The following is a 13,851-nucleotide window of genomic DNA, read 5'->3' as shown; positions in this document are numbered from 1 at the left end:
AGTTTGTGCAAGACGTAGCATACGAGAGGAAATTCCGTCGTGACCCACTGACGAGGAGGAGCAACGTCTAAACGCATTAAGAATGTCACGTGGTTGTACTGTTGCAAATGCGAAAACTTCCTCGCTAAGCACGAGGTCGGTAGTAATGACCTCTAGAAATTCCGACGTGAGCGGCTGGGTAGCAGTGGCTATCCGGGCGAAATGCCTATTGAGGGCGTTTGCACAGAAAACGTCAGTGGGCAAGGACGTTTACCACCACAGACCTTAAGCCTGCGTAGGTTGGACCACAAGAGAGAGAGAGAGAGAGGAACGCGTGAAGAAAGAGCTTTTGAGCCTGCGCTTCGCGCGGGTAAAAAAGCTAGTTTATGAATATCTAGATGCGATCTGTTTGACTGTGCGCAAAAGAACTGTGCGCAAATGCAATGTGTGCAATTGAACGATGTGCAACTTTATGTGTCCAATAGCACGGTGTGCAATTGCAACGTTTCCAATTGTACTGTGCGCAAATGAAAGCTTCTCGTCGGGTGACATTCACTTGGACACGGTTCAAATGGGCACCGTACATTTGGACACGGTGCTTTTGGACACAATATCTTGCGCACGGTTTAAATGGCCACGGTGCATTTGGACACAAAAGAAATTTTATTAAAAATGTATATCAGTTATATGCACACGTAAAATTTGGCCACGGATATTTGCACACGAAAAAATGCCCACCGTTCACTTGGACGTAAAACTTGTACACCATTCATTTGCACACCGTTCACTTGCCTACTACTTATTTGCACACCAAGAAATGCTCACCGATCATTTGCACATGGAAAGATGTACGTCGATCATTTGCACACGGAAATATTCGTACCGATCATTTGCACACGGAAAGATGCGCACTGATCATTTGCACACGGAAATATGCGCACCGATCATTTGCACACGGAAAGATGCGCACTGATCATTTGCACACGGAAAGATGCGCACCGATCATTTGCACACCGTTCATTTGGACACGGTGTTTTTGGACACCGTTTATTTGCACACCGTTCAATTGCGCACAGTTCAATTGCACCATTTAAGTCGCAAACCCATGTAGTGCAGTGAATGCTTTACATACCCCCCCCCCCACACACGCACGCACGCATGCACGCACACACACACGGGGGGGGGGCCTTTGGCCCCTCTTCCCCACCCATCCCGTCCAAGTCGCTAACCACATTGCAAACGCAGCCATAATGTATGAAATTTAATATGCGTTTGATTGAACGGTGTGCAAATGATTAGTGCACATCTTTCAGTGTGCAAATGATCAGTGCGCATCTTTCCGTGTGCAAATGATCGGTGTGCATTTTTCCATGTGCAAATGATCGGTGCGCATTTCTTGGTGTGCAAATGAGTGGTAGGCAAGTAAACGATGTACAAGTGAATCATGCGCAAGTGAGCGGTGTGCAAATGAATGGTGTGCAACTTTTACATGTCCAAGTGAACGGTGGGCATTTTTTTGTGTGCAAACATCTGGTGGCCAAATTTTACGTGTGCATGTAACTGGTGTACATTTTTAATAAAATTTCTTTTGTGTCCAAATGCAACGTGTGCAAATGCACTGTGGCCATTTGAACCGTGCGCAAGATATCGTATCCAAAAGCACCGTGTCCATTTGAACTGTGTGCAAGTGCACCGCTCCCTTTTCGTCTGATACCATGATAATTCAGAATATTAATTAATCAGCAGTGGAATTTGTTCGTGTGTGTAAATATGCAAAGCATTGATACATTTTGTAAAAGACAACAATGTTCTGACCGATTATTGTAATTGCATAGTTTGTAATTACTGTAATCGGTGATACTTTCGAAAACGTCCAATCTCCAATTTAGTTCAAATTTTGAAAATGGGTTTGTTTTAGAGAGAAGATACATATACGAGAAGGATTTTTGGCGATTTAAAATTTTATTTTATTGTCGGTTAGTAGGAAATTTATAATTTTTAAATCTTTATTATTGTAGAAAGAATTAAATTGCATAATCACTCTTTTCTATCTTAATTTTAGGAATATACATATTTTATATTACTTAAGAGGATGCTAAAGCCGTGTGTTTTACCGACATTCTGTATTTATCACTTAATTTCGAATTGAATTTACAGAATTGATAATCCTTTTACACTTTTAAAGTGTACTACGTACACAAATGAACCCGGGGACGATTAGATAAAGACCAAAAATGCAAAAAATTTTTTAAAGTTTATTTGTTCAAAAAAATATTTACTTCAAAATACAAGTTATGTAGCTTATACGTACAAATAAATTGTGTTCCCGGGTTTGGAATAGATTGAGGAATAAGATTATAATCGTCAAATTACGATTACAAGCCGTACAAAAAAGATATTTTAAAAATAGAAGCGCTTAAATGAATAAAATTTTTGATCACATAAATATGTTTTTTTACGGCTTGTAAACGTAATTTGACAAATATAGTCTTATTCCTTCTATTCCAAACTGCGAGACACCATTTATTTGTAAGTATAAGCTATATAACTTGTATTTTAAAGCAAATTTTTTCATGAACAAGGATAAATAATGACTGCATTATCGACCTCAATCAAGTTTGATGGGCAGTTTAGCATCCTCTTAATAATACATGAAATGGATCTCTTTCCATTTTTTTCACTCTATACTGCAAATATTCACACATATGATTGAGAAGTACACTTTAACGACACTTCTTCGCTGTGGTCACACACATGAGGGGGAGGGGTGCAAGGAGGCCTTCGGTCCCTGTCCCGCACCAGCCGATAGGAGTGCCTTGGACAGAAGTGCGCAAAAGTATGGTGTGTACTTTGTTGATGATAAATTACGACTTAACTGATATAGTTATTTCTCGATGTACTTTTGGTTAAAGCAAATAATCTTATTTCCGTGGCGCAAAACAATGTGGAAACAACAGCGTGGATCTTGTTTGGCGTGGGAAGCGTGGAAGTCCGTCGCTTTGTATTTTGCGCGTTCTCTGCACCATATAGGTTTGCGACTTCAATGTATTGTATATTGTTTACATCGCTTGTTAGTTGATAACAAGAGCTGTATATATCGTGCTTTTCAATTAAGTAATTTGAAGTAGGAAATCTATAATTTATAAGCAATTGCTTAACAGTGTTATATGCTGTCTGGGAAAGATTCAAATTTACGTTATGTATTGTTTCCACATTGTTCTGGATTTCACACCTCTTCTTACATCCCCGCATTAATATTTATAACATATCTTATCTCCGTGGCACGCAACAATGTGGAAACAATTACCGATGATTTAAATGTTTGCCCACAAATTATACATTTTCTACTTACGGACATTAAAAACAATTTTTGAGTCACCAAAAATCCTTGCATGTTTTTTTTCTAAAAGAAATCTATTTTCAATATTTGAACTAAATTGGAGATTTTTGGAAGTACAGCCCTGTAATCTGAATAATTTCTTAATAAAAATAAGCTACAGAATGATTACTCAGTAGTCATTAATGGTAATGAACTGATAAATTCATAAATTACTCGATCAAGTGCGTGAGTAAATTTGATGCGTATTGTGTGACAAGAAAGAAAAAAACTTATGACTTATCGATACCTATGGGTTTATTACATGTAAAGTGTTGTTCATTCTCGATAAAATTATTTATCTGTCAAGCAGTACGAAGACATCGAATTTGTAATCATTCGTTGTCATGTGTTGGTTGAGTTACGTCGCTCCTGCCTACCTTTTGTATGCCTCCCATTATTCGGTAACTATTTTATATAATAATTTAAGAAGTAAGCTTTGGATAAAATTTTCACAAAGGAAAAATCGTCTCAGAATTAACTCAGGAATGTCATTGCAAGCACACCTGGTCGTTCTGAATCATATACACACACACACACACACACACACACACACACACACACACACACACACACACACACACACACACATACACATACATACACAAAAGATAATAAAGATTATAAAATATAACGACAAAACAATTTTTTTCCAGATTGTGAAAACTCGAATTTGAGTCAGCTGTGGACACTGAAATATAATATAACTGGAACGCGCGCGGCGGTAGAATCTTTTGTAAACGGTGATCTGAGAGAGTTTTAAGAGGTATCCTTGTACTTTTTTAAATTGAAATGCGCATGCGTAGTAGATAGTGGGAATGGTACAGTCCCATAAAAAGTTATGTACATATGTATAGTGACATTATATTTCATTGATAGTGGCATGCGTATTCACACGCAATTATTGATTTTTCCAAAGAGATATCAGAAGATAGACAAGAAATGCAAGAACGTATAAGAAGTTCAGTCAAAGTAGCCAATATATATGTAAGAATTAAACTTTTTGAGATTGTACTAAATGGCAAGGATACTTCTTAGGGCTTTCTTCGTCGGATCGCGACACTATCACCTGTGCCTGTTCTGGTTATATTGTATTTTAATAGCGGTGAATGACAAAATATATATGCAAACCTTAGGATGACAAAATATATATGCAAGCCTTAGGATGTCTTTTTATATTGATGCTTATTTTTTTGATAGCGTCAGAAGATATTACATTATTAAAAATAAAGATATCAATTTGTTATTTTTAGTCACATAATTTTTGATCACGTCTTTTGAGATTGAAAATAAACACGGAGCGTTATCATGAAAAGGTACCTAAGGTCCACTTGATGCTACGAACGCTTTGAAATATTTTTTGAATAATCAAATTTGTAAAATTTATTTCAATTTAAATAAGATAAATTTATTGTCGCCAATGATAATGAACAAGAAATAAATAAGTTAATTAGTCGACATTCTGACAAATTGTGTTTATTAGACAAACAACGTTTCGACCATTGATTTAGGCTCTCTTTAAACTTTAGTTACATATTATGCATACTAAACGACATAACAGCTTAATGAATTCGGACCAAAGAAATATAAAGCATGTTTTACAATAAAAAGTAAATTTGATGTAAGGAGTAAAGGATTAACAATAAAAATAAAAAGTGTAAAATGACGGGAAATATAAAAATGTATCATAAAAAACAAATGAGAACATACATGTCAAAAAGTTAATGAATAAAATATAAATTAAAATGTTGAGTCATAAAATATATATGCATAATATAATGTCAAAAAATATGATTTAAAATGTGTCCCACGTACACGAGGGTAGCAAATAAACCAAAGATCAAAACATAGTATCAATAAGATGTGTGCAGAATGTAAACAAGCAGCCTATATTCTATTATATAGCGTGTTTAAACTTTCAGTATCTTTTTGCAAATTTTTTTTTTTTTTTTTTTTTTTTTTTAATGAAAAACATCTTAGCAATCTCCTTTCTTCTTCGGTTTTCTCACAATGTAATGTAATGCACTAGGCGTTTGCCAATTATGTTTTTTTGTAATTCGGTGTTTGCTGATCATTGAATGTTCACTTTTATTTTTTTTTTTAATGTCATTCCTATGTTTTTTTATACGTATCTCTAACTGATGTTTTGCCCAATGTAGGATGCATTACAACTATTACATTTCAACCAATAGACAACATCGGTTTTCTTTGATATGTCTAATTTATTTTTTCCCTTTTTAATGGTCATAAAATATATATGCATAATATAATGTCAAAAAATATTATTTAAAATGTGTTTGACATACACGAGGGTAGCAAATAAACCGAAGATCAAAACATAGTATCAATAAGATGTGTACAGAGTTTTTTGGAACCATGAAAAAAGTGTGTAAAGCTAATTTTTTTCAAATAATGACTAATCCCACTTATACTTTTTATGTATGATAACGTCAAACATCTTTTTGTATCAAACCCAACATTTTTAGTTGTCACATTATTGTTAAAAAAATTTGTACAATTTTTTAAATTCTTTAATTCGTCTGTTATATATATTTATTAACATCATCACGAAGTTATTTTTAAAAATACTTTTTACTAACATAATGTTCGTTTGGTGAAATTTTGATAGAGCGATTTTATTATCTGGTAAAAAATTTCAAACATTACGTTAGTAAAAACTATTTTACAAAATAACTTTTTCTGATAATGTCATTAATGAATATGTTAATAGACGAATTAAAGAAATAAAAAATACTTGACCACATTTTAATTTATATTTTATTTATTAGCTTATTGCTATATAAGTTGTTATTTGTCTTTTTATAAACGCTTTCGAATAGTACCTTTAGCGCCATCCGTATTTTCGAAAATGAACCCGTTGCTTGTCGCGTGGGGTTTTGCTTCGAATTCGCCGCGGTTGCGCTCGCTCTCGCTCGCAGCAGATCGCGTACGACCGAACGTACGAGAGCACGCGCTTACGTATTATACATAATTTTACATTAGTTATAAGTTACAGTGCTACATTTCCACTATTCACCGTGCGCATTTGCGAATAAACGTTGAACTTTTTTGTAGACGTTAACGTGTAAGAGTCATTGTGGTAATTCATAGACCAGAAGAGCACATTCATCTCCGAACCGTGCCATGTGTTAAATAAAAGGTGAGAGTTTGCCAAGCCAGCGTCGACTTTCTTGCCTCATCGCTGACTGCCGTTCCTTATCGGGATAAAGCCTGCTCTTACTCATCAATAGACTCTGTCTTGACCGCATTAATTACTCCAAAACACTCGTCATTTTAGACTTTTTATTGTTAATGCTTCACTTTACAACAAATTTATCTTTTATCGTAAAACGTCCTTATATTTTGTTGGTTCGAACTTATTAAGCTGTCGTTCAGTATGCGTAATCTGTAACTACCCAGTGAACACAGTAATATAGCAGCAGTGTAACAGCAATGTAACCGAATATAACAGGTTACGTTACTCTGAAATTACACGTAACTTACATGTAAGTTACAATTTCCGACTTAGCAATATAACATGTTATAATTACATGTTATCTAACCGTTACACAACAGTTACAAAGAAAAATAAAATAAAATAAAAATTTCATTTTTTTGAAATTATTTTTATCAACAGCACATACTACATTTAGAATAAATTTTTATTAATTAATTAAATTTAAATTATGTTATTTTTTATTTTATTCTTACTTGCCGCTGCTAGGTTTAAACCCGGGACCTTAGGATTACGAACCTTGTACTCTACCTGCTACGCCAATTTGACTCATCGATATGGGTACTTGTTATTGTCTACATATACCTATATATAAACTGACGCGACTATATTATTTTTTATAAAAGCAATTAAATTTTGCAAAACATATTAAAAATAAATAGCATTAATTTATTTACTTATTAATTTTATTGTTAAATTTATCTTTTTCCATAACCTTAATAATTTGATGGAAATTGCGATCTATTTAGCACTAATCTTTGAAGCGTTCAAATGATTAATTAGATGGTTAACTATATAGATCATAATTCTAAGAAAAATTGAATAGTATACATTTATTATTCTGTTTTTGTTCAGCACATGATGAATTTAGATTTTGTGCATTTTTTGTGCGCAGTAATTGTAGACCAACCGTTATTTTTGAAAACATTATCTTTATAATAATTTTTTTTATTATTAAATAGATCTGTTATTCAGGATGTTATAATGTCTGATTTCTGAGTCAACTACGACGCATCGTTCCGTAATAACATTGATACGAACGTGTTATGTTACGATTATACAATTTTTGTTGAATAACTGTAACGCCAAAACGATGTATAACAGCTAGATCACTTGCGTATAACAAATATTACGTAACAGGTTATTTCCATGTCATATAGCACCTACATATCACAAGAATAACAATGTTAAATTACATGTAACTTCCATGTTATATTGCCGCTATAAAATGTGTTCACTGGGTAAAATCTAAACTCGTCCTCTCCGCACTCGTAGGAAATAGCCGATCCATACGAGTAACACGTTCTATTTTTTGTTACAAGTGCATAAGAAGTGGTAGAGGCATGAAGTGATTCAGAGCGGAAGGTGGAGGGTTTATGGCGGAGGGCGGGAAATCTGCGAGGAGCAAAATTCTCCGCAATTAAAAAAATTATTTCTTTGTAACTTTAAAGAAATTGTTTTAGTACTGAATAAAAAAATTTTTGATTATAAATGTTATTTTGAATTTTATAAACTACACTCACCGACAAAAAAACGAGCCACCTAATTTTTCGTAGATTTTTCAGTATCTTTCAACAGCAACAACTCCGCCAAAAATTATCGTATTGAAATGAACCAAAGCTCAAATTAAACCTTAAATTTTTTTCTTAAAAACTTTGTAAATTGTAATTGAGTTCTAATAAACGTTTTACAAAATGACGGACGTTAGTGCTTGAAAAATGGGGAAACTTTTTTTTAATCGTTGCGTAGCTCAATGGAGTTAGCTCCCTGATTTAAAAATGTGTTGCGCCGGTACAACAAATGATTTTTGCCGTACCTTGCGGTGCGACAAAAGATCTTTAGAGATTCGTTGCTGCCCAAGGAGTAGGAACTCGCGGAAAAAAGGCGGCTTTTGTTGGCAGGGTCCTCAAATTACTCACTCACTGATTTTAAGTGAATTTAATAAAAAGGTTTATTCAGTTTATAATGTACAATAGCGGCGGTCGGCGAAGGTGCCACGTCGGGTTACACTTGATTAGATACGGCGCGTGACTCGGAATTAGTGCGTCGTCTCTTCGCTCGCTCGAGGTTTGCTTGCGGCTGAGTCCCGAACTCGTGCGGGCCGTACGTATCGGCTTGATTGCTTATCACTGATCCCGCTGGCCGCTGTTTGGCAGCAGCTTAAATAGTGTCGCGGATTTGATTATTAGTGGGGGCATCGGGCCCTCCGCACGACCATATATGGTTATTCCCGCGCGCAATCGGCGAGCTATATGATAATTTTAATATTTTATAATATAATTTTATTGGTTGTGAGTGTTTCGCTCACAACAAATGTATGAATTTTTATACTCATTTATTTACTAACAGATCTGTTTTTGGAACATTTTTCTATGATTTTTTTTTAACAGAGCTACATTGTTTTGAAGAAAATATTACAAAAACAACTTTTTCATTTAAAATCAGCAATTTATAAACAAGTTTGATACATAACGTTAACTCCTTCCATTCATAATCAACGCTACAAACTGTGCGACTGTTGCAAAATATAATAATATTGTTGCGAAATTGAGCTGAGTATCGAAACAACTTCGCTCAACCTTTGTACAACGTGAACGTCACCAAAAAACGTTTCTCTCCGACGTTCAACTTTTGTACAACTTGAATGTCAGAATCAAATTTTTTTAACGTTCCTCGTACAACTGTACAATGAGTGTACAACAGATATGTGGAAACGGGTAGTTATGCTCGGAGACCTGAATCCAGTTATCCAAGATGTATAATGGCACAAAATGGATCAGTATATTGTTAAATCGGCATATTACGTCGAAAATAATCTGCAACAAATTGGAGTAGAGGTGAGCGACGACATCATTCGACAAAGACTAGTCTAAGTGCCAGCTTTAAAACATCGGCATCGCGAAATTGTGTTATTCACGGACGAATCGAGATTGTCTCAAAATGCCCGATAGACGTCAACGAATGTATTGTGCTGGAGAACAATTTGCTCCAGGCACCTTAAGAATGAAAGAAAACTTTAATGGTGGATCCATTATGATTTGGACCGAAATATCATCCGACAGTTATACGGATCTCCACTTTTTTTAGCATTATATAGATTCCTACATTTATATTGAAGATATTATTTCATACATTGTGTCTTACAAGGAATTTATTAGAGAAAATGTATTGTGTCCACTCTATTGTGTCCATTTTTATTTTTATAAAATCTGTTTATAATTTAACGGTTTCATTTTTGATAATAGTCGCTTTATTTTCAATGGCTACCCATTACCAAACAATACATTAAAGATCCTAATATAATCATTACAAGAGCTGATAAAGGCAGTACCACAGTAGTGTTAGACAGATGTAATTATATTTCAAAGATGGAACAAATTTTGTCAGATCTTGACACTTACTGTCCTATCAATAAAGATTCCTGTAACAATATTAATAACGAAACACATGACCTGCTCAATAGGTAAAAAAGAAAAAACTACATTGATGGTCTCACTACTTTACAACTACGTTACAAAAAACTATTTACAAGTGATGGCATCCTTCCTAGAGTCTACGGATTATCAAAAACACATAAACTAGACTTTCCACTTAGAATAATAATTTCATCGATTAACAGCCCTCTTTATCTATTAGCAAATTTTCTACATAAGATCCTATGAGTGTCTACCGAAACCTAATAGTCATGTCAAGAATAGTTTCCAATTGGCTTACAAACTAAATGGATTTACTCTTGAGAATAACTGGCAATTAATGTCTCTTGATGAGACGTGGTTTCTATGTTTACCAATATACTGTTAGACGGTTAACGATGGTTAACGAGAGCTTTAAAAAAACGTGGGAGTGAGTTGCCTTAAACATTAATATTCCAATGAAAGAATTTCTGATTGGAATATAATTAGTATTAAATTCCAGCCGTTTCAATTTCAACAACAAATATTGTAAGTAGTTTTTTGGTACTCCGATGGGTTCTCCCCTATCTCTCATCATCACTGAAATTTTCCTTCAAGACATTGAAAATATAGCTATTAATTCTCTTCTTTTAAAGTTGCCTTTATATTTCAGATATGTAAATGACATTATTTTAAGAGCTCCCAGTGACTTGGTACAGATTTTATTAGATACCTTTAACGCTCTGAATAATAGACTTGAATTTACCATTGAATTGAGCATGAACAACTGCATTAACTATCTAGACCTCTTTCTAGACCTTAGAAGTTAATAGTTAACAACAACAAAATAATCGACTGACACCAAAAAGAGATCTCCTTTGGCAGATATCTCAATTATTTCTCACCACCTTACACACACACAAAAGAGGGGTCATTATTGATCTAATAGATAGAATTTTCTATTTGTTATATCCCATGTTCCATGAAAAAAACATAAATCTTATTATCAATATATTAATTAAAAATAGTTATTTTATTCCATTTCTTTTCCACACATTACATAATAGACTGAAATATCTGTGGAGTAAAGAACTCTCATGGGTTAATAACCAGAATAGTGACCTATAAAAATGTAAAGAAAAGATCCCATTTTTACCATTCCTTTCGTTAAAACTATCGCTTAAAAATTTACATCCATGCTAGAAATCTAAATTGTAGAATAGCATTTTCTATCAAGAACAATTTAAAACATTTGATAAAAAATGGCACGCCCGTTAGATAGCATGTCGTGTTACGATGTGGTGTACAGAGTATCTTGCCAAGATTATGAGGCATCTTATGTGAGCCAAAGCAAGAGAAAATTGATTACCAGAGTTAAAGAACACAAAAAAGATATTCATGAAAAATGTGGCTCACCATCTGTAATTTCTACTCGTAGATTAGAAATGTCCGGAGTCTGACTGAGCATGTCAAAATTTTAGACAAAGTACCTTCTTACCAAAAAAGACTTGTATTCGAAATGCTACATATAAAAAATGAGCTTAAATAAACAAGTTGACACTGAATTCCTATCAAATTCGTATTTACAGGTGCAACTACCCAAGTGCAACACGCTGATCTTGAAACTTTGTATACACGTAGTACATCGAAAAATATTAGACTGTGTTTCTTTATTTTGATTAAGAAGACGTTTTAAGATTAGAAAACGCATTCGAAAATTTAACACTCTATGATACAATGATAACTAATTCTACTGGATAAACTTTCGAAAAGGTGAAACCTCCAATCGCGCTGAAATTTTAACCAAAGCTTACCTTTGATGAGAAGAAAATCCCTAAAAGGATTTTCGCCGACAAAACTTTGTTTGCCTTTTATCACTTCCTAAAGTTGCAAACATTTTTACTGTATATCTCTGAAAGTATTGATTTTAGAGAAAAAAAGTTTTAAACAAAAAATGAAGCTTATAACAAGCTCTACAAAAAAGGTTATATACATTTTTTACCTAAACCTATTATTTTGGTTATCGTGAAGAAAAAAGGTATTTTTTTCCTCAACATTTTAAAAGCTTTTATTATGTATCTCGGAAAAGATTAGCGTAAAAAATAGGTATAGAAAATGTGTGCTGTAGACAGCGCATACACACACACGCACGCACGCACACACGCGGGGGTGCAAGGAGGGTCTTTGGCCCTCTCCCTCCCGTACCCCACTAATAGAGGTGCCCTGGGCAGAAGTGCGCAAAATTCAAATAATTACGTATAATTGGGTGGAGCCCCTCCCCCTGCACCCCCTCCCCGTATTTTTTCCTAACCTAACCTAACCCAAACATTTTTAATTTGTTATTTGGCCACAGTTTTAAATCTGAAGTCGCAAACCCCTGTGATACAGTACAAGCGTGAACGTCGTTTCTCTCTGTAACCGGCGGGGTAGTGTGATTATAGAATTATTTGTTTTATATTAAACTGTAAAAAATTACTTTTTTTCAAATTTGCAATTCAACTTTTGTTTACATTAAATAAATATGTATAACTTTTAAATTAGAAAATTTTCACATATTTAATAAAACAGACTCCCGCCGAGTTATTTTGGGTCATAACAGCCAAAATAATAGGTTTACGTAAAAAATGTATATAACCTTTTTTGTAGAACTTTTTATGAGCTCCATTTTTTGTTTGAAACTTTTTTCTCTAAAATCAATACTTTCAGAGATATACAGTCAAAATGTTTGCAACTTTAGGAAGTGATAAAGGGCAAACAAAGCTATGTCGGCGAAAATCCTTTTAGGGACTTTCTTCTCTAATCAAGGGTAAGCTTTGGCAAAAATTTTAGCGCGATCGGAGGTTTTACCTTTTCGGAAGTACACTCATTCTACTTCTAAGCGTCATTTTCTTACAGTTTTTAAATTATTACTTCATTATAATTTAATGTTTTTGAGATAGCTAATTACGATTTTGACATTAGTTTTGCGAGATTCAGAATGACAGATTTAGAATAGCAGACCGAAGTCGCAAGTTTCAAAAATTGTATTCAAATTCAGTTTCGAAAAAGTTTTTCAGATACATATGATTACAATTTTAGCATCAGTTCTACCAATCTATAAGTAGCGGATGAAGAATGGTAAATTCAATATGGCGCACTCAAAATGGCGGACCACTTCGACTCTGAATCAAATTTTTGAAACTTCCGTGACTTTTGTCTTGCTATTTTAAATCTGTCCTTTTGAATCGCGTAAAACTAATGCAAAATCGTAATTAGTGATCTCAAAAACATTTAGATAATGAAATTATCCAGATAACCAAACCTGCAAAAGCAGACTCCCACAGCAAATCCATAGCCTACTGTGTCTGCATTAAGCTCGTGTTCTGTGGACAGAGATTGCCCACATAACACAGTGTCTTCTTAAAGAATTCATAAAGTAGTCTTCCTTTCTGAACAGTAATTCCTGAGGAATTCATAGAAGAATACTTTAAGAATAACGTAGGAAGTTACATGCACCATGATTCGAATTCCTCAGGACTTCTTAAAGTATTCATATAGAATTACTTGTTGGAATTCCTCAGAACTTCTTAAAATATTCATTAGAACTTCTCCAAGTAGATATCTCAAACGGAATTAAAAATTTATTTTCAAGATTTCTGATAAATGTTTCGATTTTTATAATATTGAAACGTTTCTCAGAAAAATTTAAAAAATAAAAAATTTTTATTAATTTTGTAAGAGGAAGAAGATTATACCATATTTCAGCCAAGCCGTAGTCATACCTGTTAAAGCATGTTTAATTTCTGTACCTGAAAAAACGGTCACCCATCCAAGTGTTAACCATCGCCAACGTTGCTTGACTTCGAAGACCGTACGCATCCTAACGCCCT

The 13,851-nt window shown here is 34.0% G+C and overlaps 2 protein-coding genes across 6 annotated transcripts in view; one reads left to right on the top strand and one right to left on the bottom strand.

The window, feature by feature from the left end:
- LOC105834955 (protein SMG9) overlaps nucleotides 1–13,851 on the bottom strand; it is a 110,416-nt gene that overhangs the window by 4,637 nt on the left and 91,928 nt on the right. Inside the window, exon 7 of one of the 2 annotated variants that reach the window (XM_036292288.1) lies at nucleotides 8,517–9,406. The exons of the other annotated variant lie outside the window; for it this stretch is intronic. Within the exon in view, the coding sequence (XP_036148181.1) occupies nucleotides 9,254–9,406 (153 nt within the window). The 3' untranslated portion in view covers nucleotides 8,517–9,253. Of the gene's footprint in view, nucleotides 1–8,516; nucleotides 9,407–13,851 lie in introns of those variants that run through there. 2 annotated transcript variants of the gene reach the window in all.
- Nucleotides 1–13,851, top strand: part of LOC105834956 (protein Dr1) — a 61,445-nt gene that overhangs the window by 43,945 nt on the left and 3,649 nt on the right. Inside the window, exon 2 of one of the 4 annotated variants that reach the window (XM_036292294.1) lies at nucleotides 4,012–4,121. The exons of 2 other annotated variants lie outside the window; for them this stretch is intronic. The gene's annotated coding sequence lies outside the window, so the exon portion shown is untranslated. Of the gene's footprint in view, nucleotides 1–4,011; nucleotides 4,122–5,337; nucleotides 6,516–13,851 lie in introns of those variants that run through there. One more of the 4 variants, XM_036292295.1, reaches the window with a different exon arrangement.

The sequence above is a fragment of the Monomorium pharaonis genome, chromosome 9 (assembly GCF_013373865.1).
Source record: "Monomorium pharaonis isolate MP-MQ-018 chromosome 9, ASM1337386v2, whole genome shotgun sequence".
In the NCBI taxonomy this organism is placed as follows: domain Eukaryota; kingdom Metazoa; phylum Arthropoda; class Insecta; order Hymenoptera; family Formicidae; genus Monomorium; species Monomorium pharaonis.
This window is presented reverse-complemented; position numbering and strand designations above follow the sequence as displayed.